Raw genomic sequence first — 23,055 nt, 5'->3', positions numbered from 1 at the left:
TTGTAAATTGAGGAATTTAGTAGACACTTTCAAAAGTTGATGGACCCAATGAGATCATGAATAGAAGTTGAGGGACTATTGAAGCCCTTCTAACAAAAATGAATTAGCTATCTACTAATTTGCAATTTTTCAAATGTGTTTGTTAAGCCATTATGTAGTAATCTCAAAAATATCTTGATTTTAATTACAATCAAACTGGTGACAGTTGAGAAATTGAAAACTCTTGTGGGCTGGTGATGTCAATTTCTGGATAAGATTTCTGAATGAGTAAAAGCTCCAAATACGTTTTGACAAGTTAACACGCTAAACTAACGTTTGAGGTTGTAATTCATAACTCTGCAACGTCTAGAAAATTTAAGATGTAAAAAGCAAACCTGAAAAGCCATATAACCAAGACAATTGACCAAAATTTTGGTTAAAACATGAACCAAAAAAAAAAAAAAAACTGCTAATTTAGTTGATTCCAAGATGCAGGTGACCAAACAGAGGCCTTTTTTCGGTAAGCAAATTTTTGGCCAAATTTGTTTGCTACAAGTTTTTTAACAATTTTAGCTACAGTAACCACAAAAAACTTTTCAAAGTTTTTATATTATACACTTCAAAATATCTAAAAATTTACACACTTCAAAAATTTTTCTACAATTTCTACAGTAAAGTTACAGTAAAATTTTAGACAAACACTCTTCAAAAAATTCACTTGCCAAACGGGCCCAGAATTACAAAAAGCTAAGAACCTTATCCTCAAATGATAGCCAAAGTCAATAACTCATGGAAATGAAATTCAGTGAGCTAATTAAGACAAAAGGAAATAGTACTTGTCTAATGTAACGTATGTCTTAACCCCAATGAATGGTTTGCAGGAGTAATCTGAAACTGTTTTCAGTTATCACATTTCAAATTGCAGCCAAAAAAAAAACAAAAAAGTGTATGATTTCTTTTGTCAAATTTTCAGATTACCAAACAAAATTGGATTTTTTTTGTACTTTTTGTTGATATAAGATGTGTACAAATCTCCCATCATAACGATGGCATCTCTCTCCCTCTGTCATTTCTCATTTCTCTACATTTCACTAGGTGTTGTATTGACCAATTCTATGATTAAAACAGGAAGAAAAAAAATAAAAAGAAAAAGAAAAGAAAAGAAGAAAAAAAGGGTCATCATATCAGCTCTCAAATCAAGAAAAAAGGATTTTACTATAGTGGCATCAATTAGAGACCACAGTTAGGTCATTGCTGTATCTTGGCCTTGCTCTATCTGGGGACAGCCCTTCTTCAACAGCCTTCCTCTTGTTATTATTACTATTATTAGCCTGTGATTGTTGCTGCTGCTGCTGCTTTAGCTGTGGTTGTGATTGTGGTGACTGAAACTCTGAAGTTTCTGCTGATGGTGATGATGTTGCTGTTGATCCTTCTGGCCTTTCTGGATCTTCTAGATTTTCTGGCATTTGATGATTCTTGCACTTGCTTTTCATCATATGGGTTTTGAGCTTGTTCAAATCTGACAACCTCACTGGCTTAAGGAAAAATTCCTCTGCCCCTTCCTGTAGACATCTGAAAATGCCACAAAGACAAATCCAAAGGATTAACTTCACCATCAGCCAAGAACTACTCAAATATCTAACATTCCACGCCCCCTAATTACATAAAAGAATGTGCTCTTATTTACCTGCTGATTCTTGAAGGGACATTCTCAGATGACATTATGACAACCGGTATGTTTCTCAGAGATGAAGATTCCTATCATATGAAGGCATTACATTTGATTCAGGAAACTTGTAATTACCAAAAAAAATTGAAAACATAAGATCAAGCATAACAATATGATGAGGGTACCATAGGGGGCAAAACTATCTAGAATTAGCAATTGTCCTATCAACCGCCTAATTATGCAGAGTTAGGTGGGGAAAGATTTCTTTCACAGATTCTCTTTGATCTGAAATGAATGGCATATGAAAAGGACAGATGTGGGCAGCATTTCATGTTAGTACATTGAGTACATCATCTCACAACTTTGGTTAGGAAAAATTCTGCCCTGCCTAACTTAAGGGGCTTAGGTCTATTTATTTTCCAGGAAAGGAAAATGATGTAAAAAGTTGGAAAGATATGGAGGACACAAACAGAGCATAGCTAGCATAAAAGAAGACAAAAGGAATACAAAGCCAGAATGCCATCATACCTTGATCCTCTTTAGCAAATCATAACCTGTCATCCCAGGCATACAATAATCTGTGATGACAAGATTTACTGCCACTTCCTGTAAAATCCCAGGCAAGAGAACAAAAATTACAGTCTACCCCAATGAAAGAAAGTACTGCTAGTACTAATACTACCAAATTTGTTTCAATTTGTTCCACAATCCAAGAAAGCTGACAAATCCCACAAACCAGAAATGGAAATAAAAGAAGAATAATCACCTGGCTGTGATTTGTACAAATACAAGGCTGATTTGGATTGCCGTGGTCATCATCTCCAAGCAATCCCAGAAATTCCAGAGCTTTACTCCCGGAATCCACTGTTGTAACTGCTAATAAGAGAAATGCAACCAAGATTAAGGCCACAGTCCATTAAAGTTCCTCAAACAACAAAAAAACAACACTTTTTTTTATCAGTCTTCCTCTGTTTTCATCCTTCCAAGAATCAAGAAACCACAAGTACCTCGATAAGAAGAGGTCTTGAGGAGTCTCTCAATCAGTTTTCTATCAATTATGCTGTCATCAACTGCTAAAACATGGAACTGGGACTCAGCTGCTGCCATAACCATTTCTGGTCACCAATATCCAATACCAAAACAATTGAGATAGGTAAGAGGTGGAGGAAGAGGGAAAAAGACAGAGAAAGTTGGTTTCTTGTTTTGGTGGGATAGAGTCGGTTTCCTTTGTATGAGCTGAGGTGAGATGAGGAGGAGAGGAAGAAGAGGTGGGGAAGATTATGGTTATGTACTGAGAGAAAGACCCACCAAAATCCACAACCCACAAAGCAAGATCTGACCAGATTTCATCCAAAGATACTCTCCAAGTTTTCTTCCAACTTGATTTTGAATTACAAGGCAAGCAATGGCAAAAGGCTAGCCAGTAAGTACCACCAATAATCAAAAATGAATAAAATACAAAGGCAATAAATGAATAAAGAAAGAACTAGAACATGGGCTTCTTTGGGGGGGTGCTGATTCTTGGAGATGGGTTTTTTAATGCTGTTAATATGGTGAAGAGAGAAACCATATGGCATTTATATGATGAAGAGGGGGAAAGTTTTGGGATTGGGAATGGCAGAAAAGAAAAATTTTAAAAGAAAAAAAGAAAAAGATGAGGAGTCTTGGAAGGGGAATAGGGGCGGGGAGGTGGGGTAGGTGGGGGCATTGATGTGGGGCCTAGCAAAATCCTCTCAAGAGATACAGGTGATGTCAGCAAATGGTGCCTTTTTCCTGGTGTGAAATCATGTGCACTTACCATATCTTGAGCAGGTGGGGAGTGGTGCAAAGAGAGGGCAATTTCATTTGATTCCCTTTCAAGATTTGCTTCCCATGGCCATTAGCTGTGTACCCCATCCCATGTTGTGCTTTTATGGATGTCTCATTCATTCACTCTCTCAATGACCCCCCTACTGTCCCTAATCTCTCTTTTACTCCCTAGTATTTAGCTGGTATTCTATTCCATGATAGTACTAAATAATTTTATTGAAACAAGTTTTTAGTAGTTGTATTTTATTATGGATAAAAATTGAATAAAAAATTTACGTATATATTCAATACCACTTGTGTATACACTGAGAATGCATAAAAAAAAATTAAGAATAAATCTTATATACACTGACAGTGTATACACTATCATCGTTTAATTCATGACATGTTCGCATAGTTGTCATTCATCCAATGCAAAAAAATTATTCTAACTTCAAACGCTAATTTCTCTGTTTTTCTGTAAAAAAATATATATCTACTCATTCACAATTGTAATCAATCAATATTGATTGACATTTAGAATGAATCCAACGGCCTTAGTATGAAATTTTTGCTGTCAAAAACATAATTAGTAAGGTAACTATACATGTTACCATGTGTTTGTGCCTGAGTGCTTCCTTATTGTTCTTTTCTTGAAAAGAGTTCAAAACTAATGAGTACTTTTGGCATGAGCGGAGGTGTTTTCCTGCCAAAGCTTCCTTGATAAATGAAATTTTGTTGAAATGTGGCATGAATGTCAAAATGTTTTCCAAGAACTAGATTACTAGTGAATGCTGCATACATTATCATCTTCTTTGTAGTGTTTTGAAAGTATATATATGATGCACATTTAGACTAAATTAATTGAATGATTAACATTAAAATAATACTTGTAATTAGATGGTTACTTTCTATTACAGTTGAAGCAAGTCAATCAAAATTTCTCAAGTTTAAGCAAGTAACGCTACAAACAATTGGAAGGTCATAAGTTTTGTTTTATTTATTTACCTTAAAATCATTTTAAAGTACTATATATATATATATATATAATGTACATAAACGTACAGAATTTGTTTCTGGGATCATAATATGAGTCCATTAATCCATACAATGATTTTGGCACATGTCAAGTGGCTTAAGTACTGGCAAAATAAACTCTTCAGTTGGGGATTCAGACAGCCATCCAACTAATCCCCTTATCAAACTCCATTAATGCAAGTAATTGCGCTAGTTATCTAACCCCAACTACTTAGTTCCTAAAACGACATTTCTATTTACCAACGAAAGTTTGTTTGTTCATTTGGGCATCTGTATCAATTAGTACGGATCATAATCTACTTCCATAATCTATCTTTTACATGTCTACATGTGTTCTGCGTATAATCCAAATTATATATATAATCTATCATAACACGATTCAAGTCTCGTCGAGTAGTTTAGTTCATTTTTCAATCCCATATATTACACATCTTCTCTCTTTTTCTTCTTCTTAGCTAGGGGCTCTCATTGTCATGGTTTCTTGTTCAATCTTAGGAAGGCGGCGCATTGCTCAAGTGAAATCGGTGTGAATCTTTTAATTTTGTCCTTATAAAATTCCTTTACTATAGTGGCTTTATCAAAACATGTGCATATGCGATAAAAAAAAAAAAGAAAAGAAGATGGTCAAATAACGTGTTTAGAATTTTCGAACAACTTCATCATATAGATGAATCAAATGTCACATATGAAAGGTGAAAATCCATTTGAATTATATCCTTTTTATGTAATCAAATGAGATGGATGTAATTATCAAGAGATCGGATACCATGATCTCATGGCCCGAGGATGACAAGAAAATCTTGACCCTCTAGAAATGCAATGAGAGATTTGGTTAAACAGGACTCACTATTTGCCCAATGAATGTGAACGTAACTTCATTTTCATTCTTGTCCAACTTGATTACTTTGGTAACCAAAAGGAAGATAGCGTCGTTGACCCATAAAGAAGGAAAAAAAAAAATATTTTGGTCTTGCAAAAAGATTATGAAGAAAGAAACGTAAACGCCTATGGCCCGCAAAAGATTTGCTAGAAGAAGACTACTTTTAGTCATCAAGATCAAGTCCTCTCAATTCAACGTTGCAAACTCACGGAAAGATCACAAAATGGTGACATAATTTGACCGAAATATTTCTTCATATTATTATTATTACTATTTTCTTGGTTGATGTATTCAACGATTGTGTTCATATATGTACTTTTTGAAGCTTCTATTAGTTAGTATTGGATTGTTTAGAGCAACACATTAACCCAAACAAGATTAGAAATTAAAGCACCATATATAGAAGATGTTTTTCAGCTAACCTTTATAAGGGGCAATGCCATTCTCTACGGTACTTTTCCTTATTTTGCCATTTCGTGCCCTTTTAACTTTTTGTTACTTTAAAATTTTACTTTCGGCTATTAGTCTTAGCTAAATCTAGTTAATGATATGCTGACTATGGGCATTGCATATAATCTATAATCTTTTGCTTTTGTAAGATTACAATCGATGATCCATAATCGTAGAATTATATGCTAGCTCGGCAATATTACAACACAGTTCTACGATTTACATTTACTGAACTCTGATCTATGATCTCTAATTCCTGGAAACTCAATATTCGGAATGGCGTTAGCTTGCAAGACCCCTCATCTCCTTTCGATTTAATTTTCTGCATTTTAGCAAGAAGAGGAGAATACAAAATGAATCTAATGATTAAACCTTACATGACAAAAGATCCGTTAGATTCAGCCAAAGACAATTAATTAACTAATTCAACATTTTGAATCATGCATAATACAAACTTCAATATGGAAATGAGTGAAAAGTAGGTTAAAGAGAAAAAAACGAGCCACTCCCTCTACCTTTTGTACTTGCCTTCGTATTTGCGGTATTCTCTTTTTCTTTTGTTTTTTGTTTTGTTGTGAAGCAATTGGAACGTTTGTTTGTATTAGGACCGATTAGCAGTTTGAGCACATGAACTTTATACATACATATCTCATCTTGTTCCTTTTTCTTGTTATGCTATTTTGTTGTTTACCCGATTTTGATATCATGAAAGTTTGATGAAAATCCAAACCATTCATGACATCCACCAAAGAAAAAGGAAAAGGGGAGATGCCATGAAATTAAATTTGTCCACCCCACCAAAGAGGAACTTATTTGCTTGTTTTCTTCTTCTTTTTCTTTTGAAGGGTAGGAGGTTGTTTATTTTATTTTATTTTACTTTATTTTTGATGGGGATTTCTGCTGATTGATAGTAGGAAATAAGAGTATAAATCAAGTAAAACATAATTAAAACAAGTAGAGAAGCAGTCAAATGGTGTTCTTCGTTCCGAATGAGCATAGGTTGTTTCCAAGCTTAATTACTTTAGAATAAAAGTAATACGCATTTATTTTTGTAAGTGATGCATTTTTCTAATCATTCGTTAGCACAACTAAATTATAATACTTACTTTATCATGTGAATATATATAATCACAATTATTACACCTCTATATTCAGACGACACTGATATATATTATTATATACACTCTTTGTGAAAATTGACATCTGAAATCCTGCATGAGTGTTTATTGGACATCCGTTAACCAACCGTTTTAAGTTTTTAACTTTGTGGTATCAAACCCCAACTTTAATTTAAATAATCAATGCATTTTCTTCACCTACTTCTATCTAGAAAGAGTCAAACACCATATCTAGACTAGATTGACACATTTTTTGCACTGTTGAACATTAATTGATAGATTAGCGAGTTAACCCCTATTAGTGGGGTACACTAATTGCTAAAGCAAAGAGAGAAACTGTAACTTGAATGTATTTTTCTCTAAATCTTTAACAGTGAATTTGTTAAAGTCTTTTGCAAAGTTCACCAAGATATGTTTTCTATTCTCACCTTGATTGTGAAAGGGCACTCTTGTAGTGGCAAACAACACTGTGGAAGAACATTTGAAAATCGTTCCTGATTCTTATTATTCTTCTACTTTTGGCCAGAATGGAAGTAAAAAACAAGGAAAAAAAAGTAGTTATTGGCAACGACGAAATGTTCATCATCAGGCTAAATTGGGTAATCATATATTTTGCCCTTTTTCTCAATATATGCACAAAAGATTTCACCATCGTTTTATTTTCTAAACTGATAAGACCTTCAACTACCATCCAAGAATGAAATTTCTCCCCAAATTAGCAAATCATGATTTGCAAATTCCTCAACTTAATTCTTTTTTTTTTTTTTTTGTATAAGGCTACAATGAATTCATAATAGTGGGAATTACAATTGAAAATTATTACAAACTAAACCACATGTAGTCGGAGAAAAAACTCACAAACAATGAGATTCGAGCTCATGACAACTTAAATTTAATAAACGAATTTTTTTTTTCAGAACTTAAATTTAATAAATCATGATTTGCAATTAAATTCCTCCACATAAAAAGTACTCTTTGCCAAAAAAATTTTTTTTTCTTCTTTTTGTGAATCAATATATGTATCACATTAACTAGTAAAAAAGAAAATAAGTCACTGAGATTAACATAACAAAAACCAATATACATGTATATTATGTATGTGTGTGTCTTTGTATATATATATATATGTATGCGTGTGTGTCTTTGTAATGTGCGTCAGAAATTTGGAATTTGGGCACAAGATCACAGGTAATCCGGAGCCAGTGTCTTTTGTTGCTAGCAAAGATTCCCGACAGACCATAATACATCTCGTACAACCTGTCACACTTAATCCACACTGCTAAGATTATAAGAGTTCTGTGAATGAGGGGCCACCTTTACAAGGAAGGATATATACAACAATAATAATTTGTGATCACTGCCTGCAGTACTGCTGTCTATTGCTGATCAGAAAAACTAATTTGACGTGAAAAATCAAGTTAATTACTTGCCATCCAAAAATAATACTAGAACAATTGACTAATTTTCAACCTAATTGAACAATGTGGCATAGATTGATTATGCAAGGTGTCGAAGTACTAAAATTAACAGTTCAAGTTCTAAAGTGGAAAAGATGATAGTTTAATGGAAATATAATATATTACAATTAACGTTATATTTTAAGGATAATACGTTTTAGAAATAGCTACTCTAGTCAAAAGGATTTTACTTCGATAATGCAAGATATTGATTGAGGATTTAAAGGTAATAATGCATATCAACAAAGAACTATTATGGCTTCTAAGACTTAGCTCTCAAGTGATTGAATTTTTTTCGCCCCAAATTAGTTTTTCTCGTATTGTTTTTTAGCAGGACAGAAAGAAAATTAGATGTGGTTATTTAAAATTCTCATTCTAAGACGAGGAAAAAATTACTTCTAGTTTTTTCGTTATACACGATTCTCCTCAAATAAGAAAAAATTACATTCGAACAAGGAAAAAAAAGCAAGTAAAAACCAAAAAGATTATTGCAAAATTGATACAAAAGATATACTACTATCCCTTTATAGCCATTTCTCTTGATATACAAAATACACACCAAATTGATATTTTCTATGAAAGAAAATGGTTAGCTTATGGAAACTTTGTTACAAAATGGTTATCAAGTGATACGGTAAGATTAAAAACAATATAAGAAAGAGATTTATAATGCTGCATCATACCGAAATTAACAATTTAAGTGTGTTACGAAATTCCAATACAATTAAACTTTTGGAACATTAATATGGTTAATAATTAATTCAAGTATATATAACTCATCATAATCTGTAGATTCTAGATTGTAAACCCTCTGATGCTATCACTTGGGATTCTCGGTTACAAGTTTCTTGTGCCAATCTAATGCCACCTATAACATTGTGCCAAGTGTCCTGTTATTATTTGTACTTTAATTTTCTAATAATTCAAATTGATTTGATTTAACAAAATTTTTCTCTACCTCTACAACTTTGAACCAAAATTAACTGACCGGTCTAATTTCACTTGGATTCCTTTTGGATGGCAACCACTGGGGAAAAAGAAAAAGATAACCCTGCCGCACCGTTGCCGGGAGGCTCATATTCTTGGTCCTCATCTGGCACAATACTATAGGTGGCATTCGATTGGCACAGAAAACTTGTAACCGAGAATCCCAAGTGCTGATGCTATACAATTTACTACTATTTTTCAGCTTCTATCAAAGTTTTCTTATTTTGCATTTGCTTTGCCAAAAGAAGTTCTCTTGGCAAGTTACATATCAATGAGTTAAACTTTAATTTAGGGGAAAATAAACTAAACTTTATTTTCCCATAAATTGTGGTTAACAAATCATTCGAGTTAATGACCAAGAAATGCATGGTTCCTATCAAGAGAAGCAAAATCTTTTGTGTAATCCCTAAGCTATTAAGCTTTTATCTCTCCTGATTTAATTACATGCTTAATTAGTAAACACGCATTTGATCTTCTTGGTGGCGATTTTGTGAGTTCAAATGGTGATACGTATTCCCTTCACCAAACTTGACATCTCTTTCTTGCCCACCTGATTACTCTGAATTAAATGTCTGTTGATTTGCTGGCCTTTAATGTGTTTTAAAGAAAATCCATTGGCCCCATATATCATCATTGTTTATCAAAATTTTAAGCAAATTAAAGTTACTTTGGCTGGATAACAAAGCATCAAAAATAGCATAAATCTTCAAGACACACAAGGGAAAGATTTCTTCCGATTGTTGACTAACATGCATGGCTACTATTGGATTTGTTAATTTCTTGTGCCAAAAAGTGAACTTTTGTTCTTGATTTTTTGAATCTTGGGATGCCAACGTTTTCCTCTTTTCCGTTAAATATGCCATCAAGCAAGCAAATCTATTTAACTACACTTGCCTTTAACTGTCGTTACATCATTGTATACATGCTTTAGTGTGATCATCATAGATTTGGAGTTCTTTCAACTTTGAGAACAATAACAGCTCTTTTGGGAGTGAGAGACTATTTGGGAAGAAAAGTATAGGAGAAGGATAGAAAAGATTGGATTTGGGAGGATGGATTTAGTGCTACATTTCCAAAAAAAAAAAAAGAAAAAGTAAGGAAAAAAAGGGCTAGTATATATAAATTAACTATTAAAATGTCACACTTGTCCTAGGCAATACAAAAAGAAAATCACAAAATATCTTTACATACATGTCCTGAATCATTCAATTTATCTTTCAATCTCCAAAATAAGATAATCAAAATTTGGAGATTGCTCTATTAAATTCAGGGTTAATTGCAGTTTGCACTTTACCTCCTAAACGTAACCAACATACTATAGATCTTGCATTTTTTTTTTTTTTTTGCCAACTCTCCTATTTCCCCTATAATTAATTGATTACACACAAAAGAGAAAGACAATATTCAAAAATTTCCCTTCACATATTAATTCATGAAGAAAAATCAACTGGTCCCTATCTTAGTACTTACTAAATTGATGAAGGAAAGTCATGAGATCATACAGTTACATGGTCTCAGTGATTGTCTTAATAAAAGGAAATGCTACTGATACTGATCAAGGTGGACCTCTTCTTAGACAGGCAAGAAGGGCACTACATAATAGCTATCCTCTTCATGTTCAGGACAAGAGTATCAGCCCCATGCAACAGTCTTAGATTCCAGCAGTTTTTTCTCTACCCCACTGGAACTTTTACATGTTTCTTGATCAGCTTCCAAATATCATGATCACTTTTGACCCTACCAATATTTTGTAAACATTCGCATGTTTTATGGACCTATAAATCTAGCTCCAGATCTTGTGCCGGACATAATTATTTTGAAAGAACATTTATCATTTCATATGTGGTATTTGAATTGACTGTTCCATTTCAAGTGTGTTATTCGAATTCGATGTTTCTTGTTTTCAATACTTATGACACGGTTAAATTCATTTATCTAGTCTTCATCTGGTTTTAAAATCTGTTTAACATGCATGGTACACATTAGGCACGTTAATTCTATATTAAAAAAAACCCTAATTTCGAACAGGAATCATCGATGCGATGCGCGTTGCATCAGATAATTACGATTTGCAAATAACTAAGAACATTGCATGGAGATATATATATAGCTTTGAAAAAATCGTGTTGAAAATTAAGCATTTTCCCCATCCCATTAGGACTAGCTACGAAAAAGAGGTGATTTGAAACAAATTTAGGTTCAAAAATAAACATTGATGACCAAGGATATCTTGCTAAAAAAGTTCATTTAAAAATGCCATGAGAACCTAATGCTTTTAGTGAGCAAATTACCAAGACAGATTTGAGAGTGCCAGGAAAAGAGGCAGTTCAAAGACCAAATTAGGAGTAAATCCAAGTGTGGTGAAGATCGATTAAACTAATTTTGATTAGCATGATTAGAAAAACTTAACATTGTCATTTGGTTGATGACAAAGCTTCTTGTAGGGGTAGGACGGCCAAATTTATTTTTTTGTCAGCTAAATTATATATTCGGGTTTGTGACTCTAGCCTTTGCTGTATGATGCATGTCATTTTCTCATTTTCATAATTGACCTCGTCAATATTTTATTTCTATTGTTCCATTTATCAGAATAGAATATAATACACATGTAAAAACGACAACCAAATACTTTCAAGTAGTTAATGACTTTTTTTTTTAGGTTTTCTGAATCTGCTAAAATTTTTAGTGGCTATGGAACCATATTAGTAGCTGCATGGTGAAAAGCACAAAAGAAGGACTACAAATGAAATTCCTTCACATTATAAATCTCACGAATTACACCAGAAAATAAGTTTCTATAAATGTGACTTTCTCCTTCAATTAATAAATTTATATACCATACGTTAAAAAATGCATAAAAAATTAATATGTTAAAGAACATCAAGATAGCCTCCTCATATACTTTCAACACGTTAAAAATACCTTGCTTAAGACAAAATTGTAGTTCACACACACACACATATATATATATACAGAGTTTATCTATATAATGAGAAAGATAATAATGTAAACTTAAAAAAAATTAATTCCTCTGACACATCAGTAATTGGAAAAACCTTCTATTTATTATTCACAATTATCCTTTTAATGATGTATTATATGCAAGCTAAAAAGTACTTAATTGAAAATATAGAAATTAAGGTGTTTAATTGGAAAACGTAAATAGAGATGTTTTTTTTCCCAAAATATTCAATATCCAACCACATCAGTAATTCTGGTGAATTTTAGTTATTGTCCATCTTATTAAATTAAACTTAATTATGGCCATTGATTAATATATTTATTTGTTTTCTCTTTTTTTTTTAAGCTTATTTGTGAGGGGTGTAATGAATGGGAATAGGACCTTGACGTACATACTGTTTGACAAATTGGTGAATTTCCACTGCTTTCCATGCATGCTCGAGACCAAATGCTAAACAAACACAGCTTATAAATGTTTTCTCTTTTTAAAGAATTCTTTACTACTGATCTCTAGCAACTTTTATATATACATATATATATGTGCATCCCAATTAATTTAGTACTGACTAAAGTGTGGATTAATCAGATTAGACACCTAACGAGAACTTCAAAAAGCTCAAAAAGAGGAGATTGTCTTTCATGGAATTCGTGAAAAGTGGTACTGTGACATTCAAAACTTTAAAATCAAAGTACAACTGATAATCTCTGATTAAGCATCTCGGATCAAATGTTTTTATGGTCTTAAAAGGTTGTCAGGGTCATTTACATCATCAGGGACAATACAAAAAAGTTTCAATCAACTTATATCAACTGGGCAATATTTCTAGTACTGTTCCCAACTGTTCTGGCTTTGCTTTTCCTTTTTCGATGCATGCTCTCTTCAAAGGCATATGTGACTTCAAAGACCAGCAACAAAGAGGGTCTAAAATGGATAGCAAATCCTTCTCTCTTCCTTTTGGCTTCTGTCTTGATTTGCCCTTTGCAATAATATGTTTCACTCACTCAAAAAGTTTCTAACCAGTGAAATAAGGTAAAAAATCAAAAAGTGTATCAGCTGCTGGGACCTGAAATAAAAATTAAAGTTACACGAGGCTACTCATTATCACATGGTTTGTCACACAAACGTGTACATTGGCCCTTTGATATATATATGGTCCCCTCAACAATATACCCCAGGATTTGCTGGTATATGGGCCCCCATGTCAAAATCTTCATCATCCATCCACCCCCCAAGTTCCCTTTTCTTTTCTTTTCCTTTTTTTTTTTTTCTTTTTTACCTTCCTCCCTTTTTGAGATAGATTTGGAGGCAAAGGATTTGATGTCGGGAAAAACCAAGAAAAAAAGACTGGTGTGATCTCTGTGCATCAAAAAACTCACTAATTATGATGCTTTACAAATTACGATAAATTATTTGACAACGAATTGAAGAAGTACACTTCAGTAGTAAGACTATTCACCTACAATCAGGAGGTTATATGTCTGAATCATCAAGGGATAGGTGAAGAACTACTGTTAATCTTCTTTACATGGAGAAAAGAGAAAACGATACATGACTCATGCCCTCATGCATAAGATTGATAAAATGCGTCACGTTTAACATTTAAGTGGAAGAGATAGTCGTTTTGAGACAAAGTTAAATTCATTAGATGATAAAGTGAAACAAACAAGAATTACCTCCAAGTTTGTTTTACCAAGTAAAAAGCATGGCAAACTATGCCTCCGTGACACGTTGAGTTGATTGGAAAATCAAAGCCATATTAGGGAACAAAGACGCACAAAGGGATGCCACACCTTTGAGTGGCATTTTCTTAGAGGGCATAGTTTTGCATGTTAATCTTTCTTTCAACAACATCCAGATACTTTAATTTGAACAATGTTTTTCCAGAATTGACGGTGTTATGCCAATATATATAATAGGTTGTAAAATTAACATCCTGATCTTGTTGTAATTGCAAGAGTTTGTTCAGTTGTATAGTTTTCTAGTCGTAGTAGATATGTCAATTGTTGTCTATGTAGTCAACATCATTATCGTCTAGGCCAACAATTTTTGGCATCACTAGGTCAATTGTACTTAAAATAGACTATGATCAAGCTCCAAAAAACTAATTTTTTAAGCTCTAAAAGACTAAGGAATGGGGAACTGAAAAAGCAATAGCAGTAATATACAAGTGATCGAACCTCACCTTAAAAGCAGTAGTTGAAGTTGAAATTATGTGCTATGGAATCTCCCAAAAATTAGCCTACAATAGCTATACACCTCTCCAATGGAGACCCTTTAACCACAAAAAGAAGAGCAAAATTTGACCGGTTTTCCTACCTCCACTCGTCAACAAGTTCCATATTCTCCATTGCCCGAACAAATTTTTTAAGTATAATTATTGAAAGATGCATCTCTTCTAATAATATCGCTTGTTGCTTCAAAGATGTTGGTCAAATGCCAATTTCGAAAGGAATAAAGTGATCAAGCCATCCATTTGACAAACAGTTAAAAAAAAAAAAAAAAAAAAAAAGGTGTCAAAGGAATGAGAATTTGACATTTAACCTTTCATTGATCAGTTCGAAAGTCAGCCCTTATTTTAGTGCTCCCATATTTGTGTATCTTAATTAGTTGGTTGATTAAGACTTTGTTGAGGAATCAAACGCAAGTTAATTAAAGGGGTGACGTATTTGTTTATGGGAGCATTAAGCAAGCAGTATTATAATGATTGACTTTCTGCAAGCTGGCTATATTAATTCGGTTATTTTGTCATTGTCAACTATAGCTGATGTTCCAATTTTTATTTTTAACAAGATACTATATATACCTGTCCAGTAGACTTATATATATATATGATCAGTTGGCAACATGGAAGTTGAATAAGTTGAATTATTAGCCATTCTAACCACAGATTCTTGTATCTTTAAATAATTTAGGAGTCCTATCTTGAGGTCCTTGACTGAAATATTAACTGATAAATCATGGATTGTAGCTAGGGTTGAAGTAAATTGAATTATTAGGGTCATTTGGTCTAACTATTAAATAATTAAATTAGGTAGACTATCATAGCAAGTGCTTAATTAATTGCAGATTTTCTAGAATACTATACAAGTGGATTAGATGGAAAGAAATGTGTTTTAAATCTTCTCTGAAAGTTTAACAAGAAATTATTGAACTATACATGACATCCCTACTAGTGGACGTGAGAGAGATTAGAGTACTGATTAATTGTGATTTAACTGTGTTTTATAATTCATCTCTAAGGTGATATATACATTGAACCCTCCATCCTGAACAATATTTTTAAGAGATACACATGTACTTTGAGATCTTCTTTGATATGGCACTATTAAACAAAGGAAGCAGCTTAATATATTTTAGGTGGATGAGAGAATTCTTCATTGAGTGTCATGTTAAGCCAACTTCAATTATTTTTGTAAGCTAACATCACAGCTCAAGCAATTGTTTTCTTAAAATTAGAAACTTAACGAATCTCACACTCAAACCATGCTAGCTAGCTATTAGTAAGAAGAAAAAGTCAGCAGAATAGTAGTTCAATTTAGCTACAGAATCCTCAAAAATTTAGCGAAACTCGATTAAATTTAGAGAAAATATTGATGCCTTTGGCAATTATATGGCCGTCTGGTGCCCTTTTTGTGCCAAAAGGATTTAAATTTCTCTTTTAATTTCTTTGTGAAAAAAAAAAACATACAATTTACACTAACATAAACTTATGAATTCGCTTACTAGGCAAATAAGAATTCGTTTTAGACTATATATATATATAAAGGAAATGAGGAGGACCAGATAGGATTGGTGAACAACATTTCTAGAACAGGACCATGTATTTAATGGTTTAAACGTTGATCTAGAATGTTTTTTTTTTTTGTGCAATTTTGTTTTTCTTCGTGTAATTTTATGGCAAGAATGACAATGTTATTGATATTTTTATACTTTCCATAGAAATGTTCACGGGTTCTTGAAAAGATGGGCTCTTTCTGGTCTGGTTTTACGTAACAAGAATTAATATTACCGCCAACTATCAGTATATCGTAACATTACATAATCCTTGGTTAGTGGGAAGGTGCAACTATCAGTATTTGAGGATTTATCACAAACATTTTATACATGTCATCAACGTATAGATACAGTGTATAAAGCATGCAAAACCACAAACTAATCAACTAAGAAATACTGTTTTCTTAAGAAGATCTACTTGGAGATTCTACAAATCAAGAAAAAGGCTGTACTCCATATTTGTTAACCTACTAATTCCAGTTGTTAGGTCATAGAGATGGTTATAATGGACAAATCATGTTAGCTGGGGAAAAGTGTACACATATCAAGAAATGGCTATCGAGAAAACCCTAGTTTTTCCATTTTCTTAAACTTAACAAAGAAACACATATTACTGCTAGTAAGAAGTTTAAAAAGGTGCTTCACTATGTGATTTATTTTTCTTTCACTATGTGATTTGAGACAAAGCACTAAAATACTCTTCATTCATACTTTTCTTAATAAGATATCATCATTTTAAGATATTACACTGCAACTAACTATTCTAAATTTTTAATTTTGACAACAACTTTCAATATGAGAAAAATCGCCAATGTATGTAAACTTTTCCAATGTATAAATATACCTAGACTCATAGAGCGTACAATTAAGCATAAAGTTCTTATACAAAATTATCATAATTTAAAGAGTAAATCTTATATATACTGACAGTGCATACACTATTACCGTTGGATCCATGATATATGTGCAACAATTGAATTTGAAATTCAAGTTTTGCATAATTGTCATTCATCCAACGCTGACAGTGCATATACTGTTAGTATAGGAAAGATTAATCATAATTTAAAAGCGTTTAATTTGCAAAATTTTCGAAAACTGCACCATAGACTGAATTTTGTTTTAAAAGTCTCACTTGTTAGTTTGTTATTAATATATTATCAATCATCTTGACTACCTATATGTACTTATCCATCTTTTTGTAACATAGTGATGACAGTAAAAGCCCTTTTACTCTGGTAAATATATCCTATTCTTGGCCTGCATCAAATAAGAAATTGCGCAAAAATATTTTTTCCTTCTTATCCCTGCAGAAAGGAATTCGTTTATGCCCCATTTCATTCTTATAGGACATAACTAGGCTTTTGTTATAGGAAGCACGTCTACCATCATTTCAACTGAAAAAGGAGAAATGAAAGAAAGCAAATGAAAGAGAAATTGCGTCCATATATATCCAGCCAGCGAGCCACTCATTTTACTGTGCATAAAGCAAGTCAATTCTTGCAGTTGATTAGGGTCTTTTTATGGTCTCTTTTGAGACAATATTTAGTTAAATCAGTTAATGAGCATGCCCCAGTTGCTTTTTCTTGTGTATAACCAAAATTGGAGTCTCTGTCTCCTTTTTCTTGCTAAGGGAAATCCACACATTTTTTCTGTTAAAGCTTAAAATTGATAAGTAGGATGAACTCATGAAAGTGAACTTGAAGCATGTACCCTTTACCCATAAATCGAAATTCTGTAGCTAAAAAATTAACTTTTCCCTCTCCGGCCGCGCGCTAGGTCATTTTAGAGTGTAAAAGCTGGGCAAAGGAAAAGTTAACTTGGCAAGAAACTACAATCCTCCCATGGTAATATCATGTTAATTTGCTGCATATCAGATTATTTTTGCAAGGAGCTTTTTAAAGTGGGAATAGTTTGATAGTTGCAAATGCAGAGGAACAAATAGATATTACATGACACACGTCGAATTTGACACTTAAACATACTTTTTTTTTTTAAATAAAAAAATTACTAGAGTTGTGTATCAGGAAAAATGTTCATAGCACGTATCAACGTAATAATTTGTAGCATATGCATAACATTTGTAGTCATGCAATTTAATTGGAAGGCTTAGTGTAAATTCTTTCCAAAGAAAAACAAAAACACTCGATGTAAATGATAATTTGAGAAGTAAAATTAGGAAAACTCACAAGTAAAATAGAGGGACTAGACTTACATAAACCATGCAATTAATTGGGTAGAAAAATCAGTTAGATGGCTCGATGACAGAAGTCAAGAAGGAGCGGTGTGTAATGAGGACTAACAGAAGATAAAGACATAAAAGTCAATAAGCGGCACATTAACAGTAGTGAGAATGCATTCTCCCTTGCACACTTATAGCCGATTTAAATTGGATGGTCCCAATCTCTCTCATTCCAAGGAAGGATTTGCTCTTAAAAACAAAGGATTCTTCCTTGGTTGGGAGCTTTCAAAATCATGATTCTTGCCGGTTATTATGGGTCAGGTCTGCTTTACATAAAGAACATGTGGAAAGGTCTTTTTGTGGGGTTGAAGTGTCCATTTCTTCAAGCAAACAATCCCCAACTTAAATAAGGCTTCAACAGAGATTATGCACAGCATTCATCTGTATGTGCATGGCCATCTGCATTGTATAGTAGTACTTCTGTGATCTTGACATCAACTACATAATATTTCTCATGTCTATTTTTCAGACAATTAATGAGTAGTTGCCTTCTTTTGAAGTTGAATCCACATCGACCCAATTAACTACTTGTTTTTTGTTTTAAGCGTATCTCTTTGATACGCCTAATTCTTGCTCATTGCAAGATTCTTCTATTTTTATATCTTAGTTTTCTTTCTCATTAATGTGCCTTGTTTGGATTGCATTTTTCTAGATTTTTTTGTAGAAAAATTACTGTAGCGATTTGATATATGTGAGGTAAAAAAGTGATTTGCAAATGTATTCGTGGAAAACGTAATAATTTTTCTTTAGAAAATTGCTGTCCAAACAAGGCCAATATTGTTTTCTTTTTTCTTTTAATTACTTTTTTTTTTTTTGTGGAAAGAGATACAGGGGTGTGGTTGGAGGGGAGGGTGTAGGAAACAAGAAGTTAATACTATGGCTATAATCCTAATTTACATGGAATGCTTGCAATTACAATTATCGGCCTAAATCGGATTGACGTGAGTCATCAACTTTGAAAACCTAAAATCGATTTAAATAACTCTATTGAACGACCTAAATCGGACTGAGGTATTAACATAACTCTGCACAGAAGCCCTTGATCCTAAGTTAAATGATGCATGGAGTTACAAAGCACACTAAGACAAGTGCCAAATGGATATATAGAAGTCCACGATTACGTCCCATATTGATATTAATACCTTAGGGATTATGATCAAGTCAGACTTAAAACATAAGCACACTATTATTCAGTAAATTACTTGGCTTCAACTGTTAAGTAAATAGTGGAATGATTCCTTAGACAAATTTAGCTGGACATGACCAAATCTCAAACTAAACGTTAAGGGCAGACTGAATCTTGATTTACCACTAGAAATAAATATCTAGGGAATCATTTATGCGTATGTATCTCATCTTTGGGCAGACATGCTTGAAAGTATTATTTGCCAGCTTGTGCAATGTATTTTCTTGTTCTTGTTCATTATTTGATGTCTGCATTTTGGATACACCAGTTCACTTTGGAATATTGTGGCTTTTAAGTTCATGCACCAGGTATAAAGTGTTCAGTTTTTTGGTATCTTGATTAGTAAACAAGAAGATATACACTATCCCAATGCTAAATAATTAAGTAAACCTATTTTGATGAGAACAATTTTTATTTGGGAGCATAGCTAGAGGAAGCTGTCTTTTGTGTTTGTTTTTGAATATTTTGGTACTATGTGTTACCCCACTCCAATACAATCACTGTTGCATGCCCTTAAGAAGAGCTGTTTGGGCATGTGCTATTGTCCCTCAGAAGTTCCCTAGGGCATTCATTCTTTTTGTCCTCCCAATTAATCTAACTGTGGATTTGGTCTTAAACAGATGAGTTAACAACTCCTAAACCAACTTTTCGAAGCCTAATAAACATGATTAACAATCTGCAATCAGGGCCTTCTTCATCTTAAACGAGGATCCATTAGGCAGATTATGGGTCGTTTGTGGTTAAAATATATTTCCACGTTTCGATTTTTTAAAGTCAATGGTCCTTGTGTTATTGTGTCATTGATAATCAGAGTTCCAAAAAGAAATATAATTTGTAATTAGACCATTAACTCCAAAATCAAAGTTCCAAATTTAAAAAAAAGTAATTTTTTTAGAAACTAATTTTCCTCTTGATTTATTAGAATGTTACTCTATTGAGAATTTTAGCTCAAGAAAAAATTGATTATCAGGTATTCTACTACTTGAGAACTGTTTGGATTGCATTTTCTAGGGAATTTTTTGGAAAATTACTATTGTCCCTTTAAAAGATATAATATATATGAAGTAAAAAGATAATTAAAAATATATAGAAAATGTATTTATGTAAAACACAAAAAAAATTTCTCCAAAACATGGCAGCCCATACAAGGTTTGGCATGCATTTTGTACGATTATTTGAGGTCTATGACGCACAGACTTTAGCTAATCAAATGACTTGTCTTCACCACAGGTCCGAAAAGGAATGGGCCCTGGTTGTGCCGAATGGGTCCTCCACAGCCCAAACATGGATTTGCACAAGACGACCCATCTCCATTTAATTTACGAATCAGATAATCCACAGGCCCAGTTTCAGACTTAGTCAGCGATGGGCTAGAATGCATGTCTGCCCAACTACGTCATTCAGAACAATTTAGAGAAATTGGACCATTTTTGCTGATTTTTTGAAGTGAATAACACTTGGAGCTATGGATGAGTTTAAGTATTTACTTGTAAGTCGGCCCAACCTCAAGGAGTCTTCAATTAACAAGCAACCGATCGTTGTTATTAGCAAATTTGATGGGATAATGAACGTCTCTATTTTTTATTTTTTTTTATATTTGAAAAAAGAGGACCAATCTTTATTCTTCATTAACCCCTAAATATCTTGTTTTTCTGTTTTTTTTTTTTTAAAAGAAAACCACAAAAGCGATGTTGTTGGTCGATGTGCTTGATTTTAGTTGGCATTATATTCTGAGAAGAAAATATAGTCGTCGGAATTGTGGAGTTTGGAATGCACATTTTGATCATCAATAAAAGGTGCCATTTCTCGGAAAAGGAAGAGTTTGTTCCAAGCAAATGGCAAAAGCAGTTTTAGTCTAAATAGAATTCTTTGTTTTGGTCACTAAATTATATCTATATATATATATATATGGTCACTCAATTAATAATTTACATTTTTAGTTACTCAACTAATGAATTTTCAGTCGCAAAACGAAAGTTTTAAATTGTTGAATGACAATTTTGGATAAATAAAAAGTTTAGTGGTCAAAATAAGAAATTTCAAATAATTTAGTGACAATATGCCGTAAGAAAAAAAAGGCAAACTAACACAGCAAGTTCATTATTTAATCACAATAAATTAACAAGAAAAATTATATTATTTTATTATAAGAAAATATCACATTATCAATTTCATATTACATGTATATAATTATATTATATTATGTAGTGTGTGTGTGTGTGTGTAATAAAAAGCAGGGGATAAGACGGGGTATCCTCCCCTGCCACTTGTCCGGTTTAAAAGTGAGGGGAGAAAAACTTCCCTTGTCCTCGCCCCCCTTCGCTCCACATTTTCTCTTGTCCCATTGAGCCCTGTAGGTATCCGCCTTTATTGCCATCTCTATATTTTATGTAGTATATAGTTCTTATTTGATTTACTAAAAAATATTTAAAATTTCTTCCAAATTTGATATTCTTAAAACCTTAAAACGTTAAGCATATCATATCCATTTCTAATTTTGATATTAAGAGCACCACCTTTTGATTCTTTTAGCCGATGGTGAGATCATCTTCAAACCTAGTTATAGTTGACCATTTTGAATTTTGTTCTCAATTTTGTTATAAAACAGGGCTAATTCCTTTGTTTATTGTTAGAAAAATAAAAAATCCTAGGAATACTGATCTGATATAAAACTATACCCGTCGAGCTGATTCAGACCGGCAGCCGAAGCAAATTTTTTTTTTTTTAAATTATTGGGTTGCTGGGTTGATTAGGCCCGGCAGCCAGCTGGGAATTTTCGTGAAAGGCTGCCGGGAGGTAAGCCTAACAGCCTGCTTGAAATTTTTTTTTAATTGTTGGGCTACCGAGCTTATTGTACCCAACAGCCAATTCCAAATCAAATGGTCAGTTAGAAACCACCCACAAACGTGCTCGCTTCCAATGCCACATCAAATGGTCATAGTTAGAAATTTTTATGGGATAATTTCAAAAACCTCCTTTGAGGTTTCTGATTGTTTCACTTAGCATCTTCAAACTTTAAAAAATCTCACTTCCCCTGCTTTAAACTTTTTGTAATATTTAAAATATATTTCAAAATATAATATTAAAAATCTCATTTTGGGAGAGAGAATATAATTTCATTTCAAATTTGCCCTTTTCTTGTGATTTCTTAATTATCATAATACACCAAATTTATTGCTTAAATTTTATAAATTGATCGATATAGTTTTTTAATGAAAATTTAATATTTGATAACAGGATAAAAAAACTTTTTAACAATTTTTGTGTCATTGGTTCGAACAAAAAAGTTAAATTACTTAAAATTATGAATGATTTACAATACTTTTAAAAATAACTTGCAATAATTTATAACCATAAGAATACCTTTTGGGACTAACTAAAAAAAATAACAAGAAGTTTATATATAAATTTTAACATGTTGTATCTTTTTAGTTGTCAAGCCATTGATTTAGACAAAAAAAATTTAAAAATTCAAAAATTCAAAAATATGTAAATGATTTATAAATTAACTCAAAACACTTTACAATA

The 23,055-nt window shown here is 32.6% G+C and overlaps 1 protein-coding gene across 2 annotated transcripts; it reads right to left on the bottom strand.

Moving 5' to 3' along the window:
- Positions 1–953: 953 nt before the first annotated feature.
- LOC113775140 (two-component response regulator ORR9) lies at positions 954–3,219 on the bottom strand. Of its 2 annotated transcripts, none has more exons than XM_027319896.1 (5): positions 2,656–3,219; positions 2,415–2,524; positions 2,177–2,254; positions 1,667–1,737; positions 954–1,551 (listed from the first exon to the last, which is right to left on the bottom strand). In XM_027319896.1, exons 1-5 carry the CDS (start codon positions 2,759–2,761, stop codon positions 1,206–1,208), a joined length of 711 nt encoding a protein of 236 aa, XP_027175697.1. In that variant the 5' UTR covers positions 2,762–3,219; the 3' UTR covers positions 954–1,205. The 2 variants fall into 2 exon arrangements, with proteins under 2 accessions (XP_027175697.1, XP_027175698.1); XM_027319897.1 differs by having other exon boundaries at positions 2,415–2,521.
- Between the last annotated feature and the right edge of the window lie 19,836 nt (positions 3,220–23,055).

The sequence above is a fragment of the Coffea eugenioides genome, chromosome 6 (assembly GCF_003713205.1).
Source record: "Coffea eugenioides isolate CCC68of chromosome 6, Ceug_1.0, whole genome shotgun sequence".
Classification (NCBI taxonomy): Eukaryota; Viridiplantae; Streptophyta; class Magnoliopsida; order Gentianales; family Rubiaceae; genus Coffea; species Coffea eugenioides.
Note: the sequence above shows the minus strand (reverse complement) of the source record. Positions and strands in the feature narration are given on the sequence as shown.